This window comes from Polyodon spathula, unplaced genomic scaffold (genome assembly GCF_017654505.1).
Source record: "Polyodon spathula isolate WHYD16114869_AA unplaced genomic scaffold, ASM1765450v1 scaffolds_721, whole genome shotgun sequence".
Taxonomy (NCBI): Eukaryota; Metazoa; Chordata; class Actinopteri; order Acipenseriformes; family Polyodontidae; genus Polyodon; species Polyodon spathula.
The window spans coordinates 1-25,000 of NW_024472210.1; the positions used below are offsets into that span (position 1 = coordinate 1).

The window sequence follows — 25,000 nt, forward strand, 5'->3', positions numbered from 1 at the left end:
CCCACCCCCCCCCCCCCCCCCCCCCCACCCCCCCCCCCCCCCCACCCCCCCCCCCCCCCCCCCCCCCCCCCCCCCCCCCCCCCCCCCCCCCCCCCCCCCCCCCCACCCCCCCCCCCCCCCCCTCCCCCCCCCCCCCACCCCCCCCCCCCCCCCCCCCCCCCCCCCCCCCCCCCCCCCCCCCCCCCCCCCCCCCCCCCCCCCCCCCCCCCCCCCCCCCCCCCCCCCCCCCCCCCCCCCCCCCCCCCCCCCCCCCCCCCCCCCCCCCCCCCCCCCCCCCCCCCCCCCCCCCCCCCCCCCCCCCCCCCCCCCCCCCCCCCCCCCCCCCTCCCCCCCCCCCCCCCTCCCCCCCCCCCCCCCCCCCCCCCCCCCCCCCCCCCCCACCCCCCCCCCCCCGATTATCACATGGGCTCCTCCTCTCACACACAGAGTGACCACAAATCAGCACAACTGGGAGGGGAGCCAAAGCCGGTCAAAGGATCATTACTGAAATAACTTCCATTAGAGCAGTGGCTGCTGTGATCTCTCCCTGTGCCTGCCTGGGGCCCTCGTGGAAAGTTAGTTATGGGATTTCTAACTCCCTTTAGTCTTGGTGACCCATTTTTAATATGGCAAGAGCAGTGGGTGCAAGTACCCTCAATGGACAGTGCCTGTATTTCAAGCAGCTCTCTTTTTGATCTTAAATGTATTGCAGTCTGGTGATGAATCACTGTAGCTGCACACTGTTTAAAGTCTTGGCGAGTGCTGTCTAATAGGCACTTATATAACCCTTTTATTAATACAGCACACACAGTAATACATTGAAAAGACTGACCTGATATCAAAGCCTCAGCTTAAAGCAGAATGAAAGGGTTACTTTTTACTAGACACCGCTGTCAAAAGAACTTGAGTAAGAACATCACAGAGTACCGCTGTGTGCCAAGTATTAAGGCAGTCGCTCAAAGTGCACTATCTCTATGCAGATGCAGCTTCAAAAGTCGCCTGACTTCAACGTGGTGACTGTATTAGGTCAGAGGTCATGTCATGACACATTAAGCCTGCAGGGTTTATATATCCCTGCTCATATGAGGTCACTCCCTCAAACGGTTTCTGAGATACAAGGCTTTGCAAAATACTTTTCTTGTACCACACCCATAATCAAAATTTACCTGGGGAATCGTAGGATACAGCTTTGTATCAGGCAGTCAAATCGTTAGGTCTTTATCAACCAGAAACAAAAATGCAACAGTTCCCAACATCACTGTCATTTTAGGTCACATGTATGGTTACCATATGACTCCATGTAAACTAGGCCAGTTTGAGACAATTCAGGCTTTTCAACTCTCATCGCAAAGCATTGTGGTACGTTTTCCCTGTCAGCAGGACTACACTTACCAGAATGCATTGAGTTTTAAGTTGAAAAGCCTGAACTGCCCAAGAACAGCTGCCGGAATCCACAATGTTAAAACAAAACAACAGCACAGCTAATGAGGAGAGAGCATGCTTTCGTAGGCCCAGGCAGTTAGAGCCTGTGGAAGCAGATGGAAAGCGTGCTGAGCTTCCTGCTTCAGAGGGGGTGAACTGACCATAGAGCTGCTGCACAGCGGCGATGTCGTCCCAGCTCAGCACCAAGTCCTTGCCCAGTTTCTTGTAGTAGGGCGACATCAGGGCGTTGCGGACGGGCGAGTGCTCCAGCCCTAGGGTGTGGCCGATCTCGTGGGCAGTCACGATGAAGAGATTGCGCCCCTTGTGGCCGTTCAGGGTCCAGCGCTCGGAGATGTCGAAGTGGGCCTCTCCTCGGCGTGGGAAGAAGGCATGGGCGAGCGCCCCCCCTGCAACAGGACACACAGGAGAGATGCAGTTAGGACCAGACCCTGTTACTAGCACTACAGGAGACAGGCATCAAAACTGTGAAGCCACGTTCCATTGAAAGCAACAGAAGTTCGGAGCATCTCTTATTTCACTAAGAGTGTCATCTCGTGCAGTATTTATATTCAGAAACATTCCCTTTGTGTTGGGAAAATGATAATGAAATGTATCTTTATATGTTTATACGTGCGGTGGTGTCGTTTTACGTATCCTGCTTGCATCCTCATGCTGTGTCACAAGCCGAATGCGTGAGTATAAACATAGACTGTATAAGAAACTGTAAGAAAGCCATGTAGGCAGGTGCTAACATTGAGCCACTCCATCATTTTACAACCTTTAAATGTGCCTGCCACTTCGCTGCCGATTGAATAGAATGCCAATGTGTAACAGTCTCTGTGCTTTCATACCCACCTTGCTCAATTCCCTTCCTCCCCTACCTAAGCTCTCTGTATTGGACGAGGTCAAGTAGACAAACATTTGTTCCAGAAGGTCCATTACAGCATCAGTACCGGGTTTTAAACATCAACTCACAGTGGGCTAGACTCTCAAAGCTATTTTCTTCATCGCTGATTTAAAAAACGCAATTTCATTTAGCGCGCCCAATTATTTTAACCCTCGATTTTTCTCCCTAATTTAGAATGTCCAATAATTGTTTTCCCCACCAAGCTCAGGAGAACTGATGGTTCAGAAGGACGTCCTCCGATCCCACTGACCGAGCCAACTTCCTCTTCTACACCCAGGAACTCGAGAGCAGATGGCAGCGAGCTACTGGCCTCTGGAGGACAAAGCCCAGTGACTTTGCACAGCCAGTACATGAGCCTGCACTCCCCTAACTGCACGATCACTGACTTTTTAAATAGTAAAAATTCACCCAATAAAGAACCAAATCAGAACTAAACAACTCAGACGTTTAAATTAGGGGCTTTTGAGTAGTCTAAAGTTGTGTCTTACTCGTTTTTTTTTTTCTGTAACTGGTGTTTTTTGAAACTCTAGTCCATTGTTCTCATTACAGTATTCATTACCAGTATCTCATTATCATCTCTCCCTCAGACAGTATATTGTTTCTGTGGAGTCTTGTTATTTCCTGTTTGCTCTAGAAACTTAGAGCAGCCCTCGGGGGAACTATCTATCAGCGAGGGAGCGACAAAAATCACAAATACTTTCTTTTTAAGACCATCAATTGCAACAGGAGTGGAGACAAATGAATGGTCGTTCTAACTGAATGTACTCCTTCCTAGCAAAAGTAATTAAGATACAGATAATCTTTCCAGACAATGCAGAGCAGAGCTGAGCAGCAGTGTGTGAGTGCAGCAGTCAAAAAGGCCCCCCTTCCTTTAAGTCTTTGTTCCCTTTCCAAATTCCTCAGGTTACAAATTAAAAGAAGGGACTGTAAGAAATAATCACACACTATCCAAATGGAACAAGTGGGCTCTTTCTGATAAACACGCCCCCTGTGCGGGGCGGTGTACACATAGTTCTGATTGAATTGCATCAGCTCTTACTGTTTCATCAGCCCTCTGTTCCTTTCCATTATGCAACCCTTGCTTATGTGCCCCTTAAATGGTAAAGTGAGAAACTGGGCTAATGAAATGTTAAAGTCAAGCTTACATCAGCAGTTTGCAATCACCGGACTTCTCGTTCGACCTTGCAATGCATGGGTATGGCACTTTGCTCTCTGTGAAAATTGAGCAAAACTCATATCATAGTTGTTCTTAAGTGTAACTTCTTGTTATTCTGCTGACCTTGGTGAAGTGAAGAAGAAACGCAGATGTTAATTGTTAAAGTGCTTTGTCTCACATCATGTATCACGCTAGGGAAATTACATAAGCTAGCTGTATATCTGTGCTGTATGAAATCATTTCTTTGCTCAGAAAAATGACATCTACACTGACGCCAGCTCAGACTTACCATCTCTGTACCAGGGCAGCTCAGAATACCATCAGCTGATGTCTTGTGTATGTATCACATGTGATTTGCTTTAATCCTGATTTACGTTGTTTCTGAATAAAGTCTTGATTGAAACTACCTGAATCTAACCTACAGGACCCTTTGTGAGTGCTGACACGTGCATGTGGCTACGTTCTCACCTATGCTGTGAAATCAGTTGTTTACTTGATCAATACTTCTGCAGGGAACAAATAAATATTCTGGAGTCGCCAGAAAGAATGGCTTTTCTGGTATTGATGACCTAACTCTTCCAATGCAGGTCTCAGAAAGATAACCCTCTGAAAACTGCAGAAACCCATCCAATATACTCAAATTAGATTTACCCTCTGATTCCAATTTTATTGTGACTGTGCAGCTTTTGAAAAGTACCACAAAACAAACAAAAACATCACATAGGCATATCAAGTGTTTTGTCATGTCATGAACTGCATACAGTCATCACAGTTTTTGTTAGCTGGTACTTTTTAACACGCCACATTTAAAATGTAATCCTTCATTAGTGCTGAAGTAGTTTCCTGAGACTACAGCAGGACTGCCAGTGCTCAGGGACAGTGTGTCAGTGCTGTGTGACTGTGTGTCAGTGCTCAGGGACAGTGGGTCAGTGCTGTGTGACTGTGTCATTGCTCAGGAACAGTGGGTCAGTGCTCAGGGACAGTGGGACAGTAGGTCAGTGCTGAGGGTCAGTGGGTCAGTGCTCAGGGACAATGGGACAGTGGGACAGTAGGTCAGTGCTGTGTGACTGTGTGTCAGTGTTCAGGGACAGTGTCAGTGTAAGCCAGGTGAAAGGGGAAGCTTACAAGGAGACAGGTGTCAGCACCTGGCCCGTCGAAGGCGTTGGTCACCCCGTCGCTGTGCTCCCCCTCATAGAACGCTAGCCTGATGTCTGCCGGCCCCTCCATCACCTCCCAGAACGCCAGTGCGGACACGTTGCTCCACAGCTCGAAGGCAGCCCTCACCGCGCGCCTCACCTGCAGCAGGGACAGGGAGCGCGGGCCGTTCACAATGCGGTAGGTCAAGTGACGCTTGTACCACTTCTCTCCTGGCCAACAACAAGAAGTTACATTGAATTAGTCGCTTTATCAAGTTCTCTTTATCAAGTATTTTACGTCAGAAACAAACACAACTGATACCTTGTAAACTGAAAATAACTTTGTATTTTATGTTCACTTCTCTCCCTGGTTCATGGTGAAATTTTCTTTATTTGTAGGAATTAAGATGGCTGATTTACAGTATATGGATTAAGATGATTGATTTACAGTATATGAATTAAGATGGCTGATTTACAGTATATGGATTAACTTTCTCAAGATACACGTAAAAAGTGTGACAGGCAGACAGAAAGACACCTCCACATCCCCACAACCTAATATGATAACTTTTTCAATTTTATTTAGAGGGCCCAATTATTTTACCCCCGATTTTTCCCTTAATTTAGGATGTCCAATTATTTTTTCCCCTCACCGCAGCAATTCCCCACACAGCTCTGGAGAACTGAAGGTTCAGTGGGTGTCCTCCGATCCCACGACCGAGCCAGCTTCCTCTTCTACACCCAGGAACTCGAGAGCGGATGTCAGCGAGCTACTGGCCTCAGGAGGACAAAGACCAGCCTTGCTGGTGCCTGCCTGAGCTCACTGGGCTCCTGGCCGGTAGGGTCTGCTGTGGAGCGACGAGAAACAATCCCTTCCGGTTTTTGTCTCACCCTGCACACCACACAGCCACGCTTTAACCAGGAGAGCCTCTCGGGGACCCCTTCACTCCCCTGACTGTATGACTCTCCCTGCACACCACACGGCCGTGTGTTTACCTGGAGAGCCACTCGAGGACCCCATACCCTGTACTTATGTTGTACAGTGATAACACCATGATAACACAAGTTGCATTACAATTCAATAAGTTAATTGTTCAGATTCATCCATTAAAACAGATCACCTACAGCCATGGCCAAAAGTTTTGCATCACCTAGAATTTTAGGATTGAAGATAAAAAATAAAACTATATGAACATAATTTAGATCTATTTTTTTTTTTACATCATGCAATTAAAGAAACTACCGAATTATATTGTAAAAGTCTACCAGAAGCCACAATAGTAGTACAGTATTTCATGTTAGATTTGAAAATGTCACATTTCTTCAATTTTGTCAGTTTTTCGTTAAGTATATGGAAAACTGAAAAGCAGTGTGTAATTCAATATGTTAATGGCACATTATTCAGAAGGTTTCATTCGACTTTATGAAGCAAAATTAGTTCATTCTATAGGGTGATGGAAAACCTTTGGCCAGAGTTGTATACTAATTGAACAGAGCCTGTATCTAGTGGGCCTGGGTTTGTGCAGAGTTCACGTTCCAGGGTAGATTTAAACAACCCAAGAACATTTTTGTGTCATCGGAAATATTTTCATTCATGCGCACAAGATAAAGCGTCTGACGATTAGCAGGGAGCTGGGAAAGGAAACATTGTCCTGCTGGGATTCTCATGGAAAAGGAATGAGGGGCAAGGTAACCAAGGGTTGTAGAACAGAGAAGCACATCTTTAATCTAGCAAACACATTCCAATGAAACAAGCAGACTTGCTTTAGTACTGATAAACATGAGCTATCACAACGCTCATAAGGAACCCTAAATAACCCGGTTCAATTAGCACAGCACTCAAGACTACCCCCGGAGGCATTAATACCTTTTAAAATGCTTTAATGGCCTGTTGTAAAGCTATGGGATTGCTTAGCAGTTGTATATTACAACCTGAAAACCCATGTTGAACTGTGGACACGGCTAACAAGAATCTGAACGACTCCTGAAGTTTTAAACCATGTTTGTCTCTGTGTCTGTGTGTGTGTGTGTTTCCAGTTGAACGAGTTCTAATTGCTTCCATAAGGAAATCCCCAAATGACTTTTGTAACAATTCTATTGCCTCCACTTTCTCGGGGGACCACGGTAATCTACAGCTCTCAATCTCTCAGTGTTCCCAAATAAACTCACAGAGAAAGGGCATTAAAACATATCCTGCAGCAGCATGGGCCAGGGATCCACGGCTGGGTCTAACAGACTGAGCCTCCATCAGTCACAATCCCTGTCACCTCACTACTTCACTAAGTGTTACTGCAAATATATCGAAGTCACAATAAAAACTGCAAACAGGCAGCTACCAAACTGGCTGCAGCAATACAGCAGGAGGGAATCTGGCTGATAAAGTTGAACCAGATGCAGCTCCAGATGTTTAATTATGTCTGCGGACATCACTTGGGTGATTTATGGGTGGAACACATCCCACACAAGCTCACAAGTTAAAAAAAATTGCATCATCAGTTTTTGGTTTGTTTTTATACAACACGGAAAGAAATAAAATGTGTAGCTCACACATTATGGGCTCATATAACTGAAAAAAACGGGAAGCTGCTCGCTGGTTTTAATGGGGGATAATGCATACCAACCGCACTGCAGACAATTCAATTTTAGCTGGATTGTGATCATTGCAGCTATTATAACACAAGCACACACACTTACAGCACAGAGGGGTTCACAGTCCCTGAAAAGTTATACATTTATCAGATTATAGCCAGATGCAATCCTAGGACTGTGTGACAAAAGTTGGTGAAGATTGATGCCAACTGTGACAGACAAACAGACACGATCAGGAAAGAAGGGTCCACGTTTTTTGCATGAGGACCCTAAACAAACAAAAACCCCAATACTTGTTATTGTGGGTATTCCAGCAGGGGAAATGCCCCAGCTGCATTGTTGTGAGCGCGTGGGTTTCTGGAAGAAACTTTTCCAACTGCTTTAAAACAGCAGCTCAAAAAAACGCTGACAAATGATGTCTGGAAGTATTGGAAAGGAAAAAGAAGGAAACAGATGTCACAAATCCCAAAGCACTATTATTTGTGGCTTGCCCAAACGCCTAATGGCAGACTCTGTATTTATTCAAGGGCGTTGTTCTTTTCAAGTTCTTTCAAACAGTGCTACACAGTTATCAGAGAGAAAACACAGCACACCGGTGTTTAATCATGCTAGCGCCGCGGAGAGTACAAGTGACCAGCAGAGTGCCTTGAAAGCCAAACCAAATACAATTGCATGACTTCTCAGTCATTAATCTCATGCTCAGCTCATGATGCAGTGAGAGCAGGCACAGTGTGCTGCTTCTAGCGCTAATCTTGTAATAAGATCCTCATTCCTATAGTGTTCACTGGAGAGGAATGGGCAAGTTTATCCGATATATCAGGAATGTTAATGGCTTCAGGAAGGCACTCTTACCTCCCATACTGCAATACAAGGTTCATGCCACAGACAATATTATGAAAACTATTTTGGTCTGCCATTAGTTTGTTAAAAGTACAAAAATAATGACATCAATTGCACTCAAATTACAGCCTGTTCAAAAATATGTCTACGCATTACAATCCAACAGCACTGTTTTATATATGCTCGCTGTACTTGATTATATATGTTTAGAAGAATATTGATGAAACTTCAGTTAACTTTTTTTTTAAGTATTACATCCCCTCAGATATGATATGATATCTATAAAAAGGACCAAGTTATATGAAAAAAGTGTCAGCCCTGTAAAGATGTGATCTAAGTTTAACAAAACTCAACTGTGGAAAACTTGGCTCTCCAAATTAAACTAATATAATATTTTTCCTAGTAGATCTATGGATAGTAGAATATTATTTTGCATGTGTTTGGTGCTGAAACTACTAAGACAGCTGTGGCAGTTCCCTAGATTCCACATAGAGGCTGGTCCTGTAAAGGTAGTCACGGTGCTCTAGATTCCTCATAAAGGCTGGTCCTGTAAAGGTAGTCACGGTGCTCTAGATTCCTCATAGAGGCTGTCCTGTAAAGGTAGTCACGGTGCTCTAGATTCCTCATATAAGCTGGTCCTATAAAGATAGTCATGGTGCTCTAGATTCCTCATAAAGGCTGGTCCTGTAAAGGTAGTCACGGTGCTCTAGATTCCTCATAAAGGCTGTCCTGTAAAGGTAGTCACGGTGCTCTAGATTCCTCATATAAGCTGGTCCTATAAAGATAGTCACGGTGCTCTAGATTCCTCATAAAGGCTGGTCCTGTAAAGGTAGTCACGGTGCTCTAGATTCCTCATAGAGGCTGTCCTGTAAAGGTAGTCACGGTGCTCTAGATTCCTCATAGAGGCTGGTCCTGTAAAGGTAGTCACGGTGCTCTAGATTCCTCATAAAGGCTGGTCCTGTAAAGGTAGTCACGGTGCTCTAGATTCCTCATAAAGGCTGTCCTGTAAAGGTAGTCACGGTGCTCTAGATTCATCATAGAGGCTGGTCCTGTAAAGGTAGTCACGGTGCTCTAGATTCCTCATAAAGGCTGGTTAAAATTTGTATCTTCAAAACAAGAGAAATTACAAGTAACTATGTCAAGTCGACAAATGTTGTGTCTCGTGTACTGAGTGTAATTCTGCAGTGTAAGCACATGATGGGAATAGCCTCCTAAACTCCTAACTCCTAAAAAGGAATTCCAGTGCTCAGTAATCTGTGTGTAATATGGACCCTGCCCTGCTACTCACAGCATTACAATGAGACCTCTCTGCGCTCCGAACCCACCTCCCCTCCGCCCTGCACTGCAGGCTTTTCAGGACAAGAGAAGAATCACACAATACCGGAGGAGCTGTGGTGGAATGGCACTTCTTTGAATTCCTCTCCTATTCTACACACTTCATTGTCATTGCCTGCTTTGTCTGGGAGAGAAAGACAGTCAATGGAAGCCATCTGGAGTGAATAAAGCATCAGTCCCAGAACAAGAAGAAATACGATCCTTCAGTGTATAAAAGACAGAACCCATTGCATGAGTAGATCTGTACGTTATCACAGCAGGGGTTTCTCTTAGATTATATTAACAAATGGATGTTATGTTTGTAAAATGCTTTAGCAAAGATTTGAATAGAATAGTGCCATTTCTAATGGAGTCACTATCTGCAGGCAGGCGTTCCACGTGTGGCATCGCACGGACTCACTTTCACAGGGCAGAGGATACACTTTAATTCTCAATACATTGTCAACCTAATACAATGTAGACTAAATGTGACATCTGCTATTGTATACAGGGTTAAAAAGACCAACGGGAGGGGTGCTGCAAATAAGCTTTCCCATCACACCCTGCCTCAGTGACGATGCTGAGCTTTCAATAAACATGTGCAACACACATCTGATTTCTGGCACGTATAATTAGATTTCCTTTAACAACTCGTCTGTGCTTTTATAACAACGCACAGGCAGTGTTCACGGGTGTGATCATTCCTACTTCAAGCTGTGTTATTATAACAGCCTGACATGAAAGGGTTTGTTTGGGCTTCAGATGTTGCCTGGAAGAGAATTAAAAACCCTGCTGAGTAAAAACTTACAGCTGAGGGACTGGGAGCTAGGCAGTGTGGCTTAGTGGTTAGAGCAGAGGGACTGGGAGCTAGGCAGTGTGGCTTAGTGGTTAGAGCAGAGGGACTGGGAGCTAGGCAGTGTGGCTTAGTGGATATAGATGAGGGGCTGGGAGGTGAGCAGAGTGGCCTATTGAATAAAAAAACAGACAGGAAATCAACAATCTGTAGTAACTGTGTTGTCAGTTTCAGAAACTGCTTACATCCTGATCACATTATAAGACAGAGGAGTTAATGTTTGTGTCCATTTATAAAGCAAACCCTAGCCAGCTGAGCAGGGTTTCACCTGTCTCGAATGTCCGCCAGTGTGTGCTGAGAGCCTCAGATGTCTCCTCATTCCTCACTGAAGATCCACCTGGCCAGCCTCCATGTACTGGAGCCCACAGGCTGCTTGCTCCTCCTTTCATGAATTCCTGTTCGCAGTTCACAACAAGCTACATGGGCAGACTGGACAGGACCTGACAAGCAGGAGGAGGGGTGTCCTGCACAGGAGATGACTGCTGCACTCCTACAGCATGAGGCAATCACAGTGGAACTCATACAGCTGTGCTGCGTGATCAGCAGCTTAAAGGAAGGTGTATTGAATTTCCAAGTAGAACTGCTGGGAGAGTTTCCCTGCTCCCTCCAGACAGCAGCTGGCATAGTTTCATGAGTATCTAATTGTATTAAAGCCTGCTCTATATGTATCTAGAGAACTGCTTGTTTCCTGCAAAAGGCATTCTTTGCTTGTGCATTTCTACATGGTGCAGGTCTAAGTTCCACAAGGCTGGTTGCTCTAATTTGCAGCCGAGGCCATTTCTGTGCATTATTCATAAAAATAAATAAAAAAACCACACAAGTTTTTTTGGCTTGTTATTTTATTTGTTATTATTATTTAAATTTAGACACTGTAGTATAGTGCATGGTTTGTTACCTTGTGTATTCATGGCTCTAGTGCTAAGTTTTGCTTGAAATGTCATGTCAACTGCTTCCTTCCATCCCCCCTACAGTGTGGTGTTTGCAGTCTGAGAGGCTTTGGGGTTTGATCCTCCAATATTGAGTTATTGTATTCCTTCTGTCTTTACCTGATTTGAACTTGCTTTGAGCTTGTCTGGAGAGTGCCAATGTGACTTTTCAACTGCAGCCCCACTTACTCTCTGTGTGAATTTCGAGGAGAAAGACTTTCAGTCCTGGATCTTAGGACTTTCCAGACAAACTCAAAGCCAGGTAAAGGCAGAACTCAATGTTGGAACAGAACGCAGAACCACTCAGAATGAGGCAAACCTCAAAAAAGCAGCAGCAACATCGTGGCTTGGGAGCCGTCCCCTCCTCTCCCCCCCTCTCTGTGTGAAGAAGTATTTCCTACTGGTCCTGGATGGACAGTGTGTCCGTGTTTAGGGGTCTGTGCTCACCTTGCTGGCTGTATCTCTTTGATCTCCTCTTTCCTCCGTTTCCAGAGAAGATGGCGCTGACTCGTTCCTCCCAGGCTGCGTGGCTCTCTCCATCGGTCACTCCGCACCTAGGCTGAGACATGAGCTGCAGCGTGGCATCGTCCACTAACCCACTGACCGGCAGCCGAGAGAGCCACTGGAACTCCCTGGAGACACAGAGAGAGAGGTCAGCATTGACCCATCAGCACTATCATGCAGATGTACAGTGATGCCCACGTGGCTCCATTAAGAGCAGACTGAAATACCCTTCTTATCTTAACTAATGTCTTCTTGTTTAAATTTGCTTTGCATATGATTTCCTGTTTCAGTTGTCACATGCTGGGGGCTTTTGAAAGCTCAGAAATGTAAAGCACCCCTCTGTCCTCAATACAGCCCTCAGAATCCAGCCTTCTCTCTAAGTACACCTGGCACACCAGAGTGTAACCATGAACCTGTCCCCCCTGCAACACTATGCCCAGTCTGTATTTCTTACTGATGTATTTCTCACATCCACTGAGGGGAAAGTGTTGCAGGGGGACAGGCTAATGGTTGCACTCAGAGCTTGATTTAGAGACGTGCTTGAGAACTCTATAGAGGCCACAGCGGCTCTTTTAACTTCTGAGTCTTAAAAGTCTTAACATTTCCTAGGTACAAGCAATGATAAGGCCTAACATCAGCTGCAATACAAGTGCATTACCTGTCCAAAACAACAGAGAGCACACCTCATTGACAGTCCAGTTTGTTTGCATTGCAATAGGCATGCTCCTGATATACTTGCAGCAGAGGGCTATAATTTGTATAATGAACACAAGAGACACCTAGAGGCAATATTTTCAACCTTGCCTTATGAGGCAACAGGCTTCTTAAGAACAAATGATTCTAGAAGCTGTACAGGGCTGCAGAACCCCCATATATAGAAACCCTCCACATGCTGACAGGGCTCATTACTGTGTACCATTATTCAAATCTCTGTGCCTTTCACTTCCCATATAAGGGAAGGCGTCTGTAATCGTGAGTCTGCTGGAGCCCTGCTTGGACACAGCTTGCTGGCTGTGTGAACAGAATGAGCGTGTCTAATAGGATACAGTTAGAGAGACTGCTCTGAGAATAATAGAAAGCAGATCACATCACTGCATGGGGGTCTGGGGCTCTGCAGTGCTCACCTGCACAGCAACAGCTTGGGTGACTATACTGAAAAATGTGTATTAGCACCCTCTAGTAATTGAGTGCAATGTGTTTTAACCCTGCGCTGGAAACAGTGACATTCTTGCTCCATAGCCCAGACTATCTCCCGTTAGGACTTCATTCAAGATGGGTCGAGAGAAGAGGTGAAAAGTATGGAGCAGTTGAAACTGATCTGTAGGGAAGAGTCGCAAACAGCACCCCTGGTGCAAAAACCTTGTGCATTATAGGACAAGTGATCCAGAAGGAGGTCCCCCATATAAAAGGCTTTTCCAATGGTTACACTATCCATGTTCCATAGTTTACCCTGGTTTGCCATGTTTTTAATATGCTTTACCACACCTCTCTGGCCTTAATGCTTTCCTTTTGCATTACACTTGCAATGTTTAACTCTGGGAAACTTTTATAAATAGCAAATATTATAATCAAAACTTTACTGCACTAAATGTGCTACTGTTAATGGACACAGTATGCATTGTTATTGAAAGTATTTGATTAACTGTTAGTAGCAGGATGATTGACTGGGTCTCTACAGCACAGGGTGTGAGCACTGTGTGTTCTGAGCTGCCTCTCAGTGCTGTTCTCAAGCAGTAAGACATGTACCTGAGTGCCTTGCCCACCTCAGCTGGCCCGTGTCCATGGTTACCTGTGTATCCCAGGTAGCCATATTTCTCCAGAAAACCCTGAAAGAGAAGTGAGTGTAAACTCCAGTTTCTCAAAGTGTTTCAAGAGCACACTGATACATCTTTTATAAAATTAAACAAGATGCCACAACAAAGGCGACCTTTGATTATTTATTTTCTTTGGCTACATTTTACCCCACCAAAACTGCTTCCCCTCACCACACTATAGCGACCCCTACTGGTCAGGCGCCCGGTGAGCTCAAGCACCCGCAGTACTGGGTTTGTCCTCCACAGCTCTCAAAAACATTTCACTAACTCGTGTAAACATAAGATTCTGAATACAGTACAGTACAAAACACCCCAGTTCCTGAGCCCATGTAGCCCCCCCCCCCCCAGATGTGCAGCATAGCGAGGAAGAAAGTCAACTTATAACTGTGACGGAAGGATATATGGGCACCACCAAATTGAAAATGAAATGTGAAAAACAAACAGCGAACTAATAAGGTACTGGACAGAATAGGAACTCTCTGGTTAAAACGCATTTCAGTTAGCTGTTACTGCTGTGGTTCGAAATCTAGAGGCACTATATATATATATATATATATATATATATATATATATATATATATATATATATATATATATATATATATATATATGTAGTCTGTAACAATTGTTTTGTGAGAATATGTCAAAGGGCTGGTAGTTCCATGACGACGTTGGTGCTGGTAAGATGGTTGGGTGGGAAATGTCACTTTATAAAGCATCCTGTCAAATATCTGGCAGGCCTCTTGGGACCAAACAGACCCAGCCTTGGTCCCAGTAAGTTAGTCAGAGCCATGTATCATTCCTGTGAGGTCCCGGATTTACGAGAACCAGCTGCAGCACAATACTCCCAACAGATTCAAAGCAGAGCTCTGTGACCATCACTCTTTACCTGGCCTGTAAACAAAAGAATATTGTATTTTTGCAATCCGTTGGCACTGACTGCAGAGGGTATGACAGCTAATCTCGAGCACACCTCTTTAATAAATACCACTCTGATAAGAGGAACAAAGACATGGATTGTGGGGCTCATGTTTCCACTGAAGAAATATCAATACGCCTGTTTCAGTTCAATAATTCTGAAATTCCTCGGACTTCACTTGTTTGGTATTCGGGCTTGGTCACCATAGTGAAGATACTAATTAGGGGTCTTGTATTTGTTGACTATTTAAATTCTGACAGTGCATGTACTGCTTATAAATATCCTGTACACACAAATAAAACACAGCATTATGAAGTTTCAATGTATTTGTGTGTTTTTTTAATTTAAATGCTCTTGGAAATATGATCCAGATTAAGACACTCATACAATTTAAAAAAAAAAGGAAATGTCTTGTGACAATGCCCGCTGTAGTTAGCAGGCCATGGCTATTCGATAATATGTTTTAATTATTTTTCATTTTTTAAATAAAAAACTTAAACTAGCAGGTGGCAGCCTTCAGGTTAATCAGAACCCATGAAGAAGGACAGGAGACACATTCACGGAACTGCAGTGACAAAGGGGAAAGCTATCAGAACCCACGAAGGAGGACAGGAGACACATTCACGGAACTGCAGTGACAAAGGGGAAAGCTATCAGAACCCACGAAGGAGGACAGGAGACACATTCACGGAACTCCAGTGACAAAGGGGAAAGCTATCAGAACCCATGAAGAAGGACAGGAGACACATTCACGGAACTGCAGCGACAAATGGGAAAGCTATCAGAACCCACGAAGGAGGACAGGAGACACATTCAAGGAACTGCAGTGACAACGGGGAAAGCTATCAGAACCCACGAAGGAGGACAGGAGACACATTCACGGAACTGCAGTGACAAAGGGGAAAGCTATCAGAACCCACGAAGGAGGACAGGAGACACATTCACGGAACTGCAGTGACAAAGGGGAAAGCTATCAGAACCCACGAAGAAGGACAGGAGACACATTCACGGAACTGCAGCGACAAAGGGAAAGCTATGCTGCTGCAAGCTCGGGATTAGGGGTCTGGTTTGCTCGGAGGCGAAGCGGGACACTACTTGTCAGCTCATTGCCAGAGACCTGCCTCATCACGCCAGCAGCCTTTCTACAAGACAGCCAGCAAGGAGGCCTGGATTCCAGTACAGCTGGAACAGTACAGTACTCTCTCTCTCTCTCTGATCAAATAAAACACAGACATACATGAGCCTCATTATTCATAAGCCTGAACAGTTTGAAATGTTTTTTTTTCTCCTACTTTGCAACCCCTGTGTAAACATGCTATACATTCCCCATACACGGTGTGCTCCTATCAAATGAACAGCAGTTTGGGATTGCACGGCAGCTGACTCATGAACATGTATTGCAAGAATGTCCTATTGCAGCACAGCTCCAGACTTGTCTAGTTAAATACACCTCTCCCAAGATGAGCGCCTGGTCAGATTGCAATGCTGGCAAATGCGACGATCCCATCTTCAGTTCGGGGGGAGGAGGTTATTAAACCGCGCAAAGCTACGCCTGGTACTGTATCACTGATGGGGTTTTATCCAGAGTTTAGGGCTTCCTTCTGGCGTCTGTTGTCAAGCTGTCACTGTTATTACCAGGAAAGTAGCCAGACCTAAACGAACCCGTGTCCAGGCTTTGTGATTCCATGGACTGGGGTGGAATCCGCAATTCCGTATAACAGTCTGGGGAAGCACTGGTGTACATACCGATTCACTCGCTAGAGGGCGCTGTTGGCACATTTCTCACTTTGGACTAACCTTTATTGTAAACCCAAATTAAAAAGAGTTCAACTACTCAATTAAATATGACTTTAGCAAAATTGAAAGCATGCTTGTTAGAGCATTATATAAACATATACTGATATAAGCAAATTACACATGACATCTGTTTTTGGGTTTTGTTTTACTTTACAGTAGTTGGCTGCAGTATTGACAATGGTATTTAGTCTAGTACAGTAGTAGACTTTTGCCGATATCCCAACGTATAGCGGCTAGAAACCAACAGCTGTTCAAAAAGGTCGAAAACAATCATTAAAACGAGTCCTGAGGGAGTCGGGACCCGCGTCTGCATGTTTGCAATCGCAAGTCAACACGCTAACAGCGAGGTCGAGGACTCGCGGTCTGCTAAGCCCCTTTCCTAAAGCCGAGCCGGTTGTAAAAACTGCAAATGTCTTTGATGCCAGTCTGCTTGTGAAGTGCAACCACTTACTCAATTGATTAAGTAACCCTCCACCCCGCTCCTCCCTCCTGACAAGCGATCTTATCTCGGCATTGCCCGGCAGGCTCCATAGATATTTTTTGTTGAGGTTACCTTTGTACTGCAAGGCGTTGACCTGCGTGATTTCTGTTAATATCTTTAATACTACACAGCTGTTCTCAGTGCAATAGATTGATATTGTAAACGGATTGCTGCGGACAGTACGGGTTTAGTTCAGCCCACTTTGTGTTTCCAGGAGGAGACGGGATCCGCACCTTGTCTCCAGGTGAGCCCCCCGTACCACCTGTACGTGATATGACAGCAGCCTTCAATAACACCAAAACAAATTAAGTAATCTGTTTCACTAATTATTGGTTAGGTCATGCTATAAATGCATTTTTTCGCTTAGTGTTTCCAAATTGTATTTGTGTTCCTAATGGTTGAGCAAGCCTTGATATAATTCCTCCAGGGTGTTTCCTTGTTAAATTGAGCGCCTGGTTAAATGTGATTCTTACAAAAACTTTACATATTACATACTGAATTAACCTATTTACTGTGTGACAACAAAGTTCAGTTACATCAGAAATTAGGTGCAATGTAGAACTCAGAAAAATTGCCATACCTCTGCAGTCTCTAATTCCCAGTCCTCGACCTTCTTGAGAACCGGGGAAAGTGAAGTGAATGAAACGAAGATAAGGAGAAACAAAAAACAAATCCAATGAAAACATCTGAGCGCAACCGGCAGCTGCATCTTCTTCAGGACATTTCCAAAACCGAATGGTTCGGTTGCACCAAATCGATATATTAAATCGCGTTCTAATAATCTACACTGATGTGTTACGTTTATTCCAATTGCATCTCAACCAGAGTAAACACCCCTTGACTCGTTTTATGATCTCTTTGCGATCCCGGGACTCTCCCACTGCTCAGCCTCCGAGTTGTAACTGCGGATACTGAGCGCTGGTGCTCGGGGCTGCTTTGGGCGCTCCCTCCCCGCACTCGCTGTCGCTCCGCCTACAGTTGCAATGTAGAGTCTCAAGGACCGACCCGCTGGATTGCAGCGCCAAGGATTCGATGTTACGAGGCACAAGCAGCAGCTCTGTAATTAACGACAATTAGCTATTGTACTCTACTGGATTTTACAAACCCGAGGCTCGGTGGAATTTATTCCTTTCTTTAACCCGCAAAACGTACAACGGCAAACTGTTTGCACAGGAGGCACCCTTTACAGATCGGGACAATTATTGATGTGGTTAACATTAACAAAAAGTGGAACGGTTTTGTTTGTTCCAGACTGTATCAATGTGAACTAGTTTCATCTGATACAATAACTAATGTGGAGGAAGTGATCTTCACATGCACATCCCCGGAAATAAGAGGTTTTCTTTTTGTACCAGAACAATACATGCGTCCTGTTTATTGGGGTATGTACAGTATCCGGCTGGCTGATATCAGACCTGTACCTATCTGCACAATGGTCTGTCTTGTTATGCCTCTCTATGAAAACCCTGCTCTGCAGAAACAGAATGTGTGGATGGGTGAACATTAGCCAGTTTGAATTCCACGCTTGGTTGGGGTTTCCTGTATTGTTGTATAGTTTAGACTTGTCTCCCTCAGTCAGTTTAGTTATTACTTGCAGCAGTAGGCTGTTATGACATTGAAGAGATCTGGCTTCATACTGATATTTTTCTTAAGACATGAACAGTGGCTGCTTTGAATGCTCCTTTGTCAATGAAGGGGAAAAAAAAAAAAAAACCTTCCCCACACACACACATCTGAAGTAAAACGCCTGCTTTATTCAGTTATACAAAACATTCTGCAATTTGGCAATACAAGTAGAATACAAGTCCGGCTCATGTTGCACATCTTAACCTGTACGTTTGCAATTAAAAAAAGAAGAAAAAAAACCCAACAAGAAAAGAAATCCAATTTAACCCTTAACGCTAACTTTTTATTACATTCCTCCACTGTAGAAACGTTCTTTCACAGCAGCTGCACATCCATGTTCTCTGCACTACTGAGCAGGTAAGACTATGAAGCATCACACGTGCCATTCTGTCAATGAAAAGACACTTCAATGGAAATGCACAAAACAAACGCTGCCCCAAACCCCCTGTCTCCTGGAATCACAGAATGAGTGCTGGCTTCCCGGGAATCCTCAGTACGGCCGGTCTCGGCGCTCTCTGTAATCATCCCTGCAAAGGAAGGGCAAGAAACTTCAATCTATAAAGCCGAGCTGGTATAAGGTTTTTATTCATTGTACAACATTATACAGCTGAAGATCCAGTCATTGAATTAAACTGGTAGCAACAGCTTTAAATCCCTCATTTCAGTTTGCAAGGACCGGAAGGAGTTTCAAAAACAGTTCAAACTAGAAAGATTTATATCCGAGTTTGCTTTTAGCCGTCGGGTCGACTCATTGCTGACTGACACCTGTGCCTGCCAAGCTGCTGCTGAGCTATGTTTTGATGTATTGCTTTTTATTGTTTAACTCCTTATCGTATTTTATTGCCAGCTCTTCACTGTAAACGAGAATTTGTTTTCAATTGACTCATTTGGGTAAAAAGGGTTTTATTGATCGACTGATGTAACAAGTAGAAATACGCTTGTTTTTATCTTAAAGCTTCCCAATTCTTCCAATATTTGTAAATTGTGTATAGCAACTGCAGTAAACTAAGCAGTGCCTGGGGTCAGTGTAAACGGATCAGCGCCCACAATGAAAAGTAAAACTAGCATTCTAAACTGAAGTGTTTACGAGATTAAACTGAACTAAAATAAATAAAAGGCTGATCTGCAACCCAGATTTAGCCAACAGATGTCGGCACTCACTGTTTGTTTACTGGACATGCTTAAAAGCTTGCAAGTGAACTGCTTTAATAGTGTTCTGACCTTGGATCTGTAGGATTTTCTAGCAGGTTTCAGGTTTTGTGAAAATCTACTCAAGTTAACTGGTAATAGTCAGTAGCATGACTTAATAAAAATCAGAGAAAACACAGAAAGCAACGTCAGCACTTACCTTCCTCCCATCTTCCCTCCAAAGCCTCCACGATCGCCCCCGCGCCCGCCACGGAATCCACCGCGCCCTCTGAACCCGCCCCTGTCTCCTCCATAACCTCCTCTACCACCACCACGATCTGCAGAGCAAGCACAGAGCTTCAACACATGGACCACACAAGGATAACTACTCGACCTGAAGGATGATTTCACAGACCAGGCAATAATATGTCTAGTTCCAAAGTGCAACCAATTACACTAATCTTGGACTACTTAAATCACAGGTCTGTGAAAAAAAAAAAAAAATATAGGATGTTGTTCCAGTCTCCAATACTCTTATTCATACAGTACATTTAAAACATGACATCTTGTTCTTACTAGTGTGTGTAACATATATAACATTGATTTAAATTAGACATGCATACCCCCATAGGCATCCCCTGGTTTAGATGTACTGCACTGGTTGCACTCTGTTCTTCTTGCAAAGTTCATATTACCACAAGAGCTGCAAAAAAAAAAAAAACACACATTGAGCAAGGTGACATTACACATCCCCACGCTCTGCAGCTAACGGCATCAGTACCATAACCTATAATCAACCTTGTGTGGAAAAGAATCTTAATGCATAGTTTTCCCAAGAACATACCAGCAGCAGAAGCTTCTTCAAAATAAATAAAACAAAGCTTAGTTCTCTACTTCAGATGCATTTCATATTTCAACTCCACATCCAGGGATTTTGATAAATTAGAAAGCCAGGAGACAAGAAATGAAACTCAATGGCTGTTCTAAATTGGAGCAATTACTATTCAAGGCTCATGTACAAAAAACAAGTAGAAAGAAAATGATACACTTACGAGTTTGGACACAGCCAGTCTCCGTTCTTCGGCTCTCCACCAGGGCTGGCACCAAAACCCCCACGGCCAAAACCTCTGGATCCTGAAAAAGCACAGTTTTCTAAATGGAGAATCTCAGCAACATGTACTTTATATTGCTTCTGCAACAAGGAATGCGTGTAACACACAACATGGCTGTACTGCAAACCTGAATAAATCAGTCATTCTTGTTTGCATTCACTGAGGGGAAGCAATTCAAAAGCAGCATTTCTAGTGTTCAGCATTTAATTTCACCAACAGTTTCCAGTTCAGCTCTGATCCCGTCCTTCATTCTGAGCAGGGGTCAGCAACCTTAATGTAACCGGGGCCGCTGTGGCGACCCACAAAACTGCTTGTGGGACGCCACCAACAAAACTGAACTATTTTTAACTCAATTGTCAGGCTGTAATACCTGCGCAATACCAACATACTTACAGAAAACACACTGGGCAAAGCAGAGAGTACAATTATACTGTATTAAAAAAAATAGAAACCTTTGAATAAAGGCACTACTGCTATACCGCTGCTATCGTCTTTTCGGTCAACAATCTTAAACCACACAGAATTCACAATGTAAAACCACAGAATTTAAACAGTGCTTATCTGTGTAACAGCAAAAACAAAACTATTTAAATGGGTTTCATTTACGAGCTGCCCATTACTTCTGTTTCTCAAAAAAAAAAAAAAAAAGTGGGCAAATAGTAATTTTGAAGGTACGTGGATACGCATCAAAAGCAGCCATAAAACACACATGCAGGTTTAATCTATTCCCATTTAACATTACATGTGGTTATTAAAATTGAAAATTTTGCTCCCATCAAGAGGAAACAAAACAAAACATTTTGCCGCTGGCTCAGCACTTGGCATACAGTCACCGCGTAAGCATTGATTACATACTTCCACGTGACCGTGGCTGCGTGCCTTGGAGCTGTTGCCTAACCATTGACAGACTGCGTGCGGCAAGAGAAAATCACTCCAGCAACAACACAGGCTGGCTGCGCAACTGCGGTGGATCTAATTAGTTTTTTTTTTTTTAATGTAATATATTGATAAAGAAACTCAGAGGGGCGGCCACCAAACCTCAAATGGGCCGAGCCCTGATTCTGAGCAGGTACCGTTCGTTCATGTTCTATTCATTGATGTAAAACTTCATACCTCCACGCCCTCCACCTCTTCCACCTCCTCGCTGCATAAATTCAGGCCTCCTTGTGGCAAAGGAAACCTTGATTGGCTTGCCATTGAACTCCTTTCCTACGAGAACAGAACGAATTGCAGCACACCATTAACAGCAGCAACACATTCGCAACTAAACCAACTACAAATCAGAAAAGGGGATTCATTTGAGGCGTTAAGAAAATATGTTCACTGTTCCACTTAAGACTAGCACATCTATTTAGGAGGCATAATAGATTGTTTCCATATGAAAGCAACTTAATGTTGGGAAGCAAACTTACCATCAAACCAATCAATAGCTGCTTTTGCAGATGGTGGATCATCAAAAGACACAGTGGCTTCTCCCTTAAGCCTCCCGGTTGCTTTGTCAGTATACAAGTTGATCATAGGCAGGCCTGTTTTTTTGTTGATCTATGTTGTGAAAAATAAGATGAAAAGCATTGTTATTTGCCATTCATTGAAATCAGCGATGGGAGACATTAGCTCTCAGTCTAATGGAAGACACTGGTCCAACCACGTGGTTAATTAATCTACTTTTAGCTGGTAATAAAACAACTGGTGATAGAAGTCTCCAAGACTCAAGGCTGTCTACACCCCTGATTTCAATGCACCCCCTTACATTTGCACTTATATGATTAAGAAATTTCCATATCAGAGGATTACTGCAGTTTTCAAAAGTACAACTTTGAACAAAATCAAAAGTACCCCATAGTATGTTGTAGACTTGAACACAATCCTCTTTTTCTTGCGCTAAGGCAGAGTTTGTAGTCTGTTTCCTGCTATGTGAAGTATGGAGAGGAATCTAGTGTTATGAACCGCTACCAAGGTGACAAGTGTGCGTAATCCACATGCACATAAAACAACAAAGTCATTACACGAATGAAAGTGTGTGGAATGCATTGGGGTGCGTTTTGCACCGGTGTGTGGATATATCGTAAATTACGGTATAGAACATTACAACACACACTGCCTCCAAGCCATGACAGTGCCAGGCAGGGATCACCCTACAAGGTACTCTTTGCTGGATAGGGATGTTTCACAAACCTTAATGATGCCGATCTGTTTGAAATATTGGGCCACCTCTTCAGGGTTTACGTTGTCCCCCAGTCCCTGGACAAAGATGGTGTTGTTGTCAGAGTTGTCCTGCTCACCACCTACAGATATACAACAAGTAAAAAGCCACGTTAGTCCCAAAGAACAAATATAGGACAGTTCATTCACCAAGTAAATTTTATAGTATAGTTTTAAAGACCACATGTCTTAAGGTCAACTAAACCAGCAACTTGAAGCCAATTGATTCTCCAATTAGAAATAGTGGAGAATGCATACAAGTAACTTGCTCTCATCATAAGCTATAACTGTTATAACTATTATACAATTATGAACTGGTACAGCTGTATTACAAAAAATCACACATTTATATAGTTAAGGAACTAATTATGTTTGACAATCATGTAACAAAAAGGGACATACAAAAAATAGTTATTTGCCAGTTCATGTGAAAATTGTCCACAATGCAGCGCATCTGTCCACTAATGAATATAAAAGGTGCAAGAAGACTGTCTTTATGCATGTGTCCACAAAAAGCAAAATGTCCACATTAAGTTGAGCGCACCGTATAAAGTAAAAATATTTCAGTTTCAACACCATCCATCTCTGTAAAAAGGACTCTGACCTCACCTGAATCAGACCGATGTGCAAGATCTCTTGAGCCTGCAGAAGAGCAAATTGAAAAAACACCAATTGGCATGTATACTCCCATTTACATGTTCACAAATGCACAGAATTCCACCCCATATCCTCTCAAGTTATACTCCCCCAAACTGGCTACCTCTTAAATAGTTAAAGAAAATATATTAAAAAGAAGTCGTTTGTGCACCACTGTGTGAATGTTTTCACATAGCTGTGGCAAAGCCAAACCTTTCAATGCTGGTGTTGTAGCTGTGAAGACTAGTTCAGGACGGCAAAGATTTGTTTGGTCCCCATATTTTTCTCTCCACCTTCGAGGACACAGGTATATTTTTCCACCCATCCTTCTGAATACATGTCTTAAAATACTGTTGTATTCTTCATGCAAATAGCAATACAATGTTTTTTCCCTTACTTTTCCAGTTTAAAAAAAAAAAAAAAAACACCCAAGAGCATTAAAACAAACAAAAAAAAAAACAAAGCCCAGCTAGTTACAGATGAAGTGCCTTCCTTTGGGACGCAACTCAAGAATATGGTGGCTTTAGAGCTTTTGGGTTATACAGAATTTCCACTGAAACAGTTGTGATGCTCGACACTTACCACCGAAATTTTTGAAGCCACCACGGTCACCCCCTCTGCAGAGGAAAAATTGAAGAAATGATGCCTTCCTTTAGGTCACATTTTTGAGCTCAGGGCTCTGTACTTCTACTCTGAATATGTACTTCTTGTACGTTCTTGAAAACTAAAAACACCTCTTTATCAAGGAAAAACTTTTATTCAGGTCCAAGTAGCAAACGTTTGGTCGTTGGTTATTTCTGAACCATTTGTAAAGGGCAGACTCATGTATTTATTTAAATCTTTGCAGGCGTTTGCTGTGTGTTCAAGTTGCAGACTTCTCTGCATCATAAAACACATCTTTATTTTTGCAGAAGAGAAGGAAACTGGACTACTGTGCAAAAGCATTATGCAATGCTAATACTTAAAGCCCAAAGCCAAGACATCTCCAACCACAATTTCTTTAGTGGAAAATCTGCCAGTTTCGTCTGGCAATTGTTGCCTTACTGCTAACATGTAAAATAATGATTATCTGTAACAACTGACTTTCTGCTAACTAGATATGTGTATATTTAAAAGTGCTGCGCTTCAACAGCTGAGATGGAGAAGTTTAATTTCATTCACTCTGAAACCTGTAGCATAAAATGTAGACCAAGTTAACACAGAAGACATTGAACTCCACAAACAAACAGGACAGCATTTGATCCACATCATTTAAAACAAGTGGGGAACGGAGCTGCATGTCACATTTTGTAAAGATATTGTATTGATTCATTTCCCCTTAATGCTAGAGTGTCTTAGATCACTGTATTTTCCTGGGTAATTAGTTTACTTGCTGAACCAGCTGCAAAGATCAGACATGCATCCTCAGGGATGACACCAAGCAAACTGACCCAAGAACCAAAGGATGGCTCAGTTCCTGCTTGAACATGGAGATGTTAAGATAGCAAATCATCCATTACTACTGGAACAATGACATGTTCAAAGCCTGCTGCTCATCCCTGTGGTGCCTTGGGCAAAGTAGAACACTTTAGGTCAATGCTATTCCTTCATACAGAATGAGGGCAAATGACATGAAATCGTGTGATTATTTTAAAAGAAAAACCAAGTTAAACGCACTGT

The 25,000-nt window shown here is 43.5% G+C and overlaps 2 protein-coding genes across 2 annotated transcripts; both read right to left on the reverse strand.

The window, feature by feature from the left end:
* Nucleotides 1–409: 409 nt before the first annotated feature.
* LOC121308475 (matrix metalloproteinase-28-like) lies at nt 410–17,564 on the reverse strand. Its single transcript, XM_041240900.1, has 5 exons — nt 17,218–17,564; nt 13,373–13,452; nt 11,570–11,754; nt 4,610–4,831; nt 410–1,808 (listed from the first exon to the last, which is right to left on the reverse strand). Exons 1-5 carry the CDS (start codon nt 17,344–17,346, stop codon nt 1,321–1,323), a joined length of 1,104 nt encoding a protein of 367 aa, XP_041096834.1. The 5' UTR covers nt 17,347–17,564; the 3' UTR covers nt 410–1,320.
* An 807-nt stretch (nt 17,565–18,371) lies between these two features.
* Nucleotides 18,372–24,994, reverse strand: LOC121308476 (RNA-binding protein FUS-like). Its single transcript, XM_041240901.1, has 9 exons — nt 23,924–24,994; nt 23,315–23,347; nt 22,679–22,788; nt 21,916–22,045; nt 21,617–21,712; nt 20,444–20,525; nt 20,015–20,094; nt 19,612–19,729; nt 18,372–18,790 (listed from the first exon to the last, which is right to left on the reverse strand). Exons 4-9 carry the CDS (start codon nt 22,019–22,021, stop codon nt 18,754–18,756), a joined length of 519 nt encoding a protein of 172 aa, XP_041096835.1. The 5' UTR covers nt 22,022–22,045; nt 22,679–22,788; nt 23,315–23,347; nt 23,924–24,994; the 3' UTR covers nt 18,372–18,753.
* Nucleotides 24,995–25,000: the final 6 nt, after the last annotated feature.

Bases quoted from the DNA above. Each gene is read 5' to 3' on its own strand.
- LOC121308475 (XM_041240900.1), bottom strand. From the start codon at position 17,346: ATGCAGCTGCCGGTTGCGCTCAGATGTTTTCATTGGATTTGTTTTTTG. The intron at 4,832-11,569 runs GTGAGCACAGAC...GTTGTTGGCCAG, and splicing joins AAAGAGATACAGCCAGCAAG to GAGAGAAGTGGTACAAGCGT. The intron at 1,809-4,609 runs GTGCTGACACCT...GTCCTGTTGCAG, and splicing joins CAACGCCTTCGACGGGCCAG to GGGGGGCGCTCGCCCATGCC.
- LOC121308476 (XM_041240901.1), bottom strand. From the start codon at position 22,021: ATGATCAACTTGTATACTGACAAAGCAACCGGGAGGCTTAAGGGAGAA. The intron at 20,526-21,616 runs GTATGAAGTTTT...GTGCTTTTTCAG, and splicing joins AAGAGGTGGAGGGCGTGGAG to GATCCAGAGGTTTTGGCCGT. The intron at 20,095-20,443 runs GTAAGTGTATCA...TTTTTTTTGCAG, and splicing joins GACTGGCTGTGTCCAAACTC to CTCTTGTGGTAATATGAACT.